We start from the raw sequence: 8,608 nt of genomic DNA, 5'->3' as shown, positions 1-8,608 counted from the left end.
ATGCCTCACCGCCTCTCTCTCTCTCTCCCTCTCTCTCTCTCTCTCTGTGTGTGACTGTGTGTGTGTGGGTGTAAAAGCTATGCTCCCTGATATACTTCGACCATTTCGAAATGAGAAATCAAGGTTATATTCTGAGGCTATATTTTTCAGAAATATATAATCATTAACATATATACATAATAATTAATTAGAGCTTTGTTCAAATAAATTGATATGTGTGTGTAAGGATGCATGCATGATATTTATGTATTGTTTGGATGAATTTCAGGACGAGGAAAATACGGTGCAAAAGGAGTGAAGAAGAAATGCAGATTTATTCTGTGCCATTCCACAGAGATCGACCCCCCAAACACACCTCTTTAACATCCCACAATAATCACAGGTCATATAATTCGCAATTCTTTTTTACTTATTTAAGGCTTGCTTATATATATACGAAATTAGTTTCTATAAAAACATTTAAAAGTCACGTTTGTATATCTGTTTGCAAATTGCATGCACTTAGATGGTGTGTATGATGAAATGCTTGTTTGAATTGTTTGATTAGGTGAATAATAATAATAATAATAATAATAATAATAATAATAATAATAATAATAATAATAATAATAATAATAATAATAATAATAATAATTCTGGCCATGATTATTATCTTAAATAGTTGAAGAGCATTAATTTGGACAAATTTGCTTATTTATTTGGATAATGGAATTAAAGAAAATGATTTAACGTGGAATTATTGGTCTAGTCATAAATCGAATAAAATAAAAGGTCAAGTGAAAATCGAATTTATTTTCTTAATTGATCCGACAAGATAATGTAATTCATCACTTATATTTTTGTATGGTTTATTTATTAAAACTCATGTGTGACTGTCTGTGTAGTGATCCAAGCAGCTTATATCATTATTTGTCTGACAGTAATTTTTTTATTGCTGAAAAAGAAAATATGAAGTGATACTTTCTGACGTGTAACGTTATTTATGAATAAAAAATATTGAAATTATGTAGTATTGTAGCTGTGAACGTCTATTTGAAGCATGATTGGCACGTAAGAAGTATATTTATTAAGTTTCTTAAAGCGGATACTAATTAAGTTTTTTAAAGCGGATATTAATTAAGTTTTAAAATGACTAAATGCACTAACTTAGACATTATGGTCAAGATTGTAGTCTGCGCGCGCTTTTTTTATTTATCTTTTTTCTATAATATTATTATTATTATTATCAATTTTCCGTATTAAATATAATAAATTTCATCTATTGATAAGAATACATTAATTAGAAAAGTTTTTTTTTTTTTTGGGAATATACTTTTTCTATTTTACTCCAAATTGCTGCACAGATAAAACTAAAATTCTACTCTATTTTATTGTTAAAGTTATTTCATAATGGTACAAAACAATTGGAGATGCCCTAACTCAAACACTCTAAATTGATTAAAAATGTTTCGACATATATTGTTATGTAGAAATATCTGTATGACACATCAAATTTGATGTAGAAATGCAGGTGTATTATGTTCACAATTTAAATAGACTATTATTTTTTTTTTCTAGAAAGATTTTTTTATAAATTTGGTTAATTAAATTATGGTGTAATAGTAGGTAATATGTATGCATAGAAGAGATTAATGATGTGATTATCTATAATGATAAGTTAATAATGATTTATTGGTGAGCATTGCGACACAGTACATTGCCTGACAACAAATTCATTTAATTCGACAACCGAAAAATCAGAAATCTCTCCAGAAACGATCCAAACCTCAAGAGAATGAGCAGCAAAGTTTCCAATTTCTCCGATCTGATCCAGCGCGTCACCGCCTCCTGCCTCCTCCACCCCCTCTCCGGCATCTCCCGCCCCGACGACCTCTCCGACGCCGGCGATGACGAAGACGACTACCAGAACGCCGTCGACGAAGAAGAGGAAGACTTCGACGAGGAGGAAGACGACGACGACCTAAAAATCAATCCAAATTGGGGCGGCGGCGAGCAGCCTCCGCCGAGGATAGTGGAGGTGGAAATGCTGATGAGCCAGGTGTTCGACGCGGTGTCGGTGATGAAGCGGGCGTACGTTAGCCTCCAGGAGGCGCACTGCCCTTGGGATCCGGACAAGATGCGCATCGCCGACGTGGCGGTGGTGGCGGAGCTGCGGCGGGTGGGGCTCCTGAGAGAGAGGTTCAGGCGGAGCGTCAGCGGAGGCGGCGGAGGGAGGGGCGGGAGGTGGGGCGTGGGGGCGGCGACGCTGAGGGAGGTGGTGGCGCCGTACGAGGCGGCGGTGGAGGAGCTGAAGAAGGAGGTGAAGCTGAAGCAGGCGGAGATTGAGAATCTGAGGGAAAAGCTCAAAACGGCGACGTCTTTCGACCGTGTGAGTAGCAAGTCAAAGGGCAAGTCCAAGAGGCGAGTCAGCTGCACCACTCAAGGTCAGATCATCACTCCTCTGCCTTTAATTACCAATATGCCCTTTATATATATACACTACTCCTTTGTTTTTCTTGTTCATGAATTGAAAATGACGATGGTTTTATTGACTAACTTTCAATTTTTTATTTAAATTTTTTAATTTTCAACGTTTTTCATAAATGTCTTTAATTTTCATTTTATATTCAAAAACCGTTTCAATAAAATTTTTTTTTTCAAAATATCTCAACTTTAAGTGCTTTTTAAAAAATGTCCCTAATTTTTGTTTCTATTAAAAAAAATCCCTAACTGTTAATACTTTTTTTAAAAAAATGTCTCATTATATAAAATTTTGTATTTTGTGAAAAATGTTCAAAGTTGATGAATTTTAAAGTACAAATAAAAATTGAAGATATTTTATGAAAAAAGTTACACAAAAACTGATTAACCTTGTTCTTTTCCCTCGTGCAGACAAGTAGTCAACTAATTGTAAAACACCATGAAACTATTGAATAATAGAAAAGCAAAAAATAGGTATGCATTATAGTAATTACTAAATTTTAAGCTACATTTATTGTGAGGATTGTTTTAAATTTGTTTATCAGCTTTCCATATTGATGTTATGCATGAAGGGTTACAAGTCAAATAAAGCAATTAGAATTACCCTACTTCAGAATTGTATACAAAAATTGTGTCAAATTACCATTAGAGTTTTTCAGACTTCTCATACCTCTCACAATAATTAGGGGTAAATTTGGCTATACTTCTTTGGTCTGTGATTTTTTACGGCAAGGACAGTTATTCCAGGACGGATGGTGTACAAAATATGAGGAGATTGTTGAATGAAGTTCACAGCTAGCATTGCTCTTAGCCACATTTATTAATCTATGAGAATTAATCAAAGATTTGAAGAAGGAAATAAATTAAATATATGTGATCTGACCAATGTATATCATCTCTAACAGTGGCAGCAGCTCCAGCAGTGGAGCTATTTGAATCAACAATGAGCTTAGTAAAAGAAGCTTCAAAAGCCTTCACATCCCTACTCCTCTCCCTCATGCGCTCGGCACACTGGGACATCGCGGCGGCCGTTCGTTCGATCGAGGCGGCGTCTTCCACCAACGCCACCATGAACAACCCCACGACCACCACCACCTTCACCGATTCCATAGCCGGTGCCAGTCACGCAAAGTACGCTCTAGAGTCCTACGTGAATCGCAAGATCTTCCAAGGGTTCGACCACGAGACGTTCTATATGGACGGCAGCCTCTCCTCGATACTCCACCCGGATCAGCACCGCAGGGACTGCTTCACCCAGTACAGAGACATGAAGGCGATGGACCCTGTTGAGCTCCTCAGCATTTTGCCTACTTGTAGCTTTGGCAACTTCTGCTTCAAGAAATACCTCTCGATCGTGCACCCGAAGATGGAGGAGTCGTTGTTTGGGGATCTGGAGCAGCGGCGCCAGGTGCTGGACGGCCACCACCCAAGGAGCCAGTTCTACGGGGAGTTTCTCGGGCTGGCCAAGGCGGTCTGGTTGCTGCATCTGCTGGCATTCTCCCTCGACCCCCCTCCGAGCCATTTTGAGGCGAGCAGGGGGGCCGAGTTTCACTCGCAATATATGGAGAGCGTGGTGAGGGTTTCCGGCAGCAACGGAGGATCCAAGGTGGGAATGGCGATGGTTGTGGGGTTCCCGGTGAGCCCCGGTTTCAAGGTCGGGAACGGCTCGATTATCAAGGCTAGGGTGTATCTGGTGCCTAAGAATTGAAGGAAGCGACTTTGTGGTTTGTGTTTTAGATTAATTCAGTTATGTATTGTTGTAGAAGTTGTTCTTTTGCTTCGGACTGTGCCAATATATGTGTTGCTAGATTATATGTTACGATTGTGCGTGATTTTTCTATGTTATGGTGAAGAATCTTGGTGTATAATTAATATGAATAAAATGAGTAGTACAAACATTCTATTGTTACAATCTTACATGGTTCGTACATATATATATTAACACAAACAATTCTAAGCTGTGGAGATGTACTCCCTCTGGCTTCAAAAGTCATAATTTGTCAGCAAAGTTGTCCATCGATGTGAATGCCGATTCCACATGACAAAAGCATCATTTTATTCGCATGTATATTTGATACTCTGTAACTGCTGTGATACTGAAAAAAGGAACCTTCTAGAATAGCTTTTGTTACCAGTTTCGAGATGGGGAATCTGACTGTCTCGTTGCCGAACAAACAAAAGAATAGGTGGTGGTGATAATACGTACTCAAACTTATCAATAGAAGAAACGGGGCCAAAAACTTCATCAATAGAAGAAGAATCTTTTCACCTGCAAAAGAAATGGAACATTGCATTTATAATTGGGAACAGATACTGAATCTGCCCTCTTTCCAAACTCAAAAATACTGCGATTCTTCAAGTATCTGGTTATATTTATGGAAGGCAATTGTGGCCATTCTGTATATGGAACTAGAGTCTAATATTCACTTTTTTTTCTCATCGTGAGGAAATTGTACGTGCAAGAGATGTATCGTCTTACTTGTTCGAGAGTCAAAAACATGATGACATTCCACGATCCAAGCCGACCAAAATTTGGTAAGAATCCCTTGTAGAAGGCAAATAATCCCTGCTAAGGAGAATGCATTGCCATCATTACCAGCATGAAGGTTACAAGATGCAGTATAATACTTCAAATCACCTAATTTTAAGCAGTTACTTATCAAAAATGTCTCTAGTAAAAATCAAAGACAACCCTGATTTGTAATGTGGTGATGCGAGCTAAATCGAGTACATTTCTCAAATATAGCACTCGTTACATTAATTGTGGAAAATAAACAAGGGGGTCATCTAAATGAGAAGTGAAACCAAAAGAAAGGGCTTTAAGTTATATCTGAGCTTAATTAAATGTCAGAAATGTAGCACTGTGAGCAGTAGAAGAATAATACAGATAAAACTATGGTCAGTCACTATTTCGACGAATCAGACTGAAAGGGAATGCATACCTCAGTTTTTAATGTTTTGAAGAAGCAATCTATTGTGCCTTTATAGACTGAATCTCCCATCATTCTAGATTTAACCTGAAATAGAACAAGCATAAAAATTTGTACGGCGAATTGTGCAACTCCTCTACTCATAGAGTCATAGATAATTGATAAGAAATGTACAGCTGCAGTTTATCAAAATGAAAACATAGTAATTTTTATTATTTGAACAAATTAAATAAAATCTAATATACAACCTATATAGGCCCATCGCCAGGCAGATATTGAGGTCATGTGCATTATAATCGTCCAATACCTAAAGTTGACTTCACAAACAAATAATCACATGAATTAAGATAGTGAACTTCCAAGAACTGAAACCAACTTATGATTAGAAATCAAAGTGCTTATTGTGCATGCCCACAATTCAGAAGATTTCAGGAAATAGATTCTGAACGCATTAGGAGAACCTTGACAACTAGTAGATAGAATTCCATGTAGTTAAAACTTCTATATCTGCTTTGTGCTTAAACAGGAAATGTTTGAGATGCTTATGAATTCCAGGAGATACTGATAAGATATCAGTAACTCACAAAGCGTTGGCACATTGCACTAAGATGGCTGATAATGGCTACCAAATAAAAAGAAAAATATCTTATAATCTGAAATGAAAAAAAGTTACCACATCAATTGGGGAGCCAATACAGACAGCAAAGAATCCTGCACCTAAACCAGCTAAGATATGCGTTAGAACATTGTCTGTGAATCCTGGAATTTTCAAAATTGTCTGCATATAGGATACAAAAATTAGAGAAGCAGAACATGACATGACTAGCATAGCATATAAAAAAGGGTCATAGCGAGTTACATGGAAAATAAAAGGGGGGGAAATTCACCTCTTTGACTTGATCATAACTAGCTAATTCGGCAGCATTTATAATTGCATTTCTTGCAATGTTTGGCCCAAGCCCTGTCCACAAAGCTGCCACTCCTTCCTGTTAATTTCTGGCACTCAATGAGTGGGTAAGCATATTGAACACCCACTAATTACTATAACAAAAGTCACCTGCTTGACTATGGCATAATATGCCTGCAAAGCACCACTATAACGCCTTGCCACTCCAATCGGCAATTTACCCTCAGCTTGAAGCCGAACTTTGACAAGGTCAGTAGGATTTGCAACGGTTATTGCTATAGCACCTTTTGATTTGGACAGAATAAATGTTAATATTGGTTCAGATATAACAAGATACTCTCATTTACATAAGATAACAACATGAAAAGATTGATGGTTTATTCACCAGTCAGAAGAGCAGCTAGTATTTTACAGAATAAGGGAACATCTGCCGAATGACTTCCAGAAATGAATGCCTTCACCTGTGAGAAGGATCCCTTTATTAGATCCTAAGATTACAACCAATGACTAGAGAGTGAAGAATGACAAAAGGGGCAGCATTAATGATACATACAGGCTCATACAGTCCGATTCGTAAGCCTCCATAAAGGCATTGCCGATGCAAACCAGGTATCACCCCATTCCAAAGTGCGAAGAACCCTTCTTCTTTTGCTATGGTAGTAATTGTACCCAACAAGCCCTTGTATTTTGGTGTGACCGGTGAGTCCCCTATAGGAACTCTCTTTTGGAGCTGAAGCCTTACTTTAGCAGTATCTAAAGGAATGGTACAAATCTACACGTGAAAACCAGGTGAAGAGTCAATCCTAGCCCTTGAAAATTAAAGTTTAGACATCATAGTTGAGAGTAATTGAGTAAAAATTGGGAGAAAAGAAACGGAAGTATAAAAGAGATTGTCTGTAGAATAATATATTAACTGTGCGATATATATTCTTCAGATAATATCAACTATCGTGTGCTATTCTTACACATTATCCTCACAATTAGTTACCAGCCACTTGGTACCTCAGACAGCTCAATATATAGCCAAATTAACATAACTCTACCGATGTGATCTCGAGATAAACTGAATTTAGTACTACTCACAACTTAAATGTCCTACTATCCTTATCTAGTTCAAAAACACAAAAATAACCAAACACTGTGCACATAGCATCAAACATCAAAACAACTTGAGAAACCTAAAATCCAAAAAATTTATGGATCAAACTAACTCAAAACCGAAAATTCTCCAAATGCACTAATTAAACTGCAATTAAAATTAAAGAAAAAATTCTCAGAAAACAGCATCAGCTGAAAACATATACTCGAGCTAACAGAAAGAGAAAAGTAAATCTAGAAAAATTACAGCATCGCGCTCTGATAATATGCTGTTAAACAACAATGCAATCGCAAATGAGCAGTACTGGAAGTGATAATAATCCATCTAACATTTGCAGTAAACACAGTAAAATCCAAATTAACGGAGAAAGACGATACCTCGGCCAAACAGGCGGCGAAAGCGCTGCAGGCGAATATTCCGGCGAAAGAGATCTGCAACGGATCCGCCATTGAAGATCAACAGTAGTTCAGCAGTTATTTGCAGTTTCAATAGTAAATAGGTTTTTTTTTAATTTAAAGAAATGGAGTAGTAAAGAGGTTTTATAGGTAGAGTGAGATATGTTACAATAAAAGAAAATGATCAGTAACATTAGTTACTCCCCTTCAAAAAAAACAAGAAAAAATAAAATGATCAGTTACATTTTTATTTATTTTGGATTTATTATACTTAAGTCCCTTTACTTTCAGTTACTACTTTAAACTAATCTCATTTTATTGTGCCGCACGCATTCTAGTTGATCTCACTTTTCCGGTTTTACCTTATAAAAGTATTTTACATTATTCACCTGAGTAAATTAATGCAATATACTTTTATTGAGATAAATGTAATTTAATTTTCAATATTTGGGCATTATTAAATGTTCGGTACAATTTTATGATTTGTAGTTTGCTAATCCCTTCTAATTTTTTGCACAGGTTTGAAATTAAGATTCTAATTTTAGGCGTTTGAAATTGAAATTCGAACTTAGCTCGATTGTGCCAACTGTTAATTCAAATATTCAATTGTCGAACATTTGATGAAGAAATTGATAACATGGGAGAAGAATCCAAATATGACTTCAAAAACTTTCAATCAATTTTGAATTTTGGTATTCGATAATATTTAAATCTCAATTTCAAACTCGTAAAAAAAGGACGAATATATTACAATTAGTAAAATTGAGAAATTGCTGAAATACTTTAAAAATTGAACTTTATTTGCTACGAGGTCCAA

General features: G+C 36.4%; 2 protein-coding genes across 3 annotated transcripts; one reads left to right on the top strand and one right to left on the bottom strand.

Annotated features, from left to right (window-relative positions):
* LOC130991998 (protein GRAVITROPIC IN THE LIGHT 1) lies at positions 1-4,372 on the top strand. Its single transcript, XM_057916446.1, has 4 exons — positions 1-123; positions 269-382; positions 1,741-2,423; positions 3,366-4,372. The coding sequence occupies exons 1-4, from the start codon at positions 80-82 to the stop codon at positions 4,166-4,168; spliced, it is 1,644 nt and encodes a 547-aa protein (XP_057772429.1). The 5' UTR covers positions 1-79; the 3' UTR covers positions 4,169-4,372.
* On the bottom strand, positions 4,293-8,056 carry LOC130992000 (mitochondrial uncoupling protein 2-like). 2 transcript variants are annotated; one of them, XM_057916447.1, is made up of 9 exons: positions 7,774-8,056; positions 6,851-7,069; positions 6,683-6,758; positions 6,448-6,581; positions 6,278-6,376; positions 6,064-6,168; positions 5,403-5,477; positions 4,940-5,026; positions 4,293-4,729 (listed from the first exon to the last, which is right to left on the bottom strand). In XM_057916447.1, the coding sequence occupies exons 1-9, from the start codon at positions 7,843-7,845 to the stop codon at positions 4,706-4,708; spliced, it is 891 nt and encodes a 296-aa protein (XP_057772430.1). In that variant the 5' UTR covers positions 7,846-8,056; the 3' UTR covers positions 4,293-4,705. The 2 variants fall into 2 exon arrangements, 1 of the variants encoding a protein (XP_057772430.1); XR_009091224.1 differs by lacking the exon at positions 4,293-4,729 and adding an exon at positions 5,639-5,707 and having other exon boundaries at positions 4,939-5,026; positions 7,774-7,970.
* Between the last annotated feature and the right edge of the window lie 552 nt (positions 8,057-8,608).

Source organism: Salvia miltiorrhiza, chromosome 7, assembly GCF_028751815.1.
Source record: "Salvia miltiorrhiza cultivar Shanhuang (shh) chromosome 7, IMPLAD_Smil_shh, whole genome shotgun sequence".
In the NCBI taxonomy this organism is placed as follows: domain Eukaryota; kingdom Viridiplantae; phylum Streptophyta; class Magnoliopsida; order Lamiales; family Lamiaceae; genus Salvia; species Salvia miltiorrhiza.
Note: the sequence above shows the minus strand (reverse complement) of the source record. Positions and strands in the feature narration are given on the sequence as shown.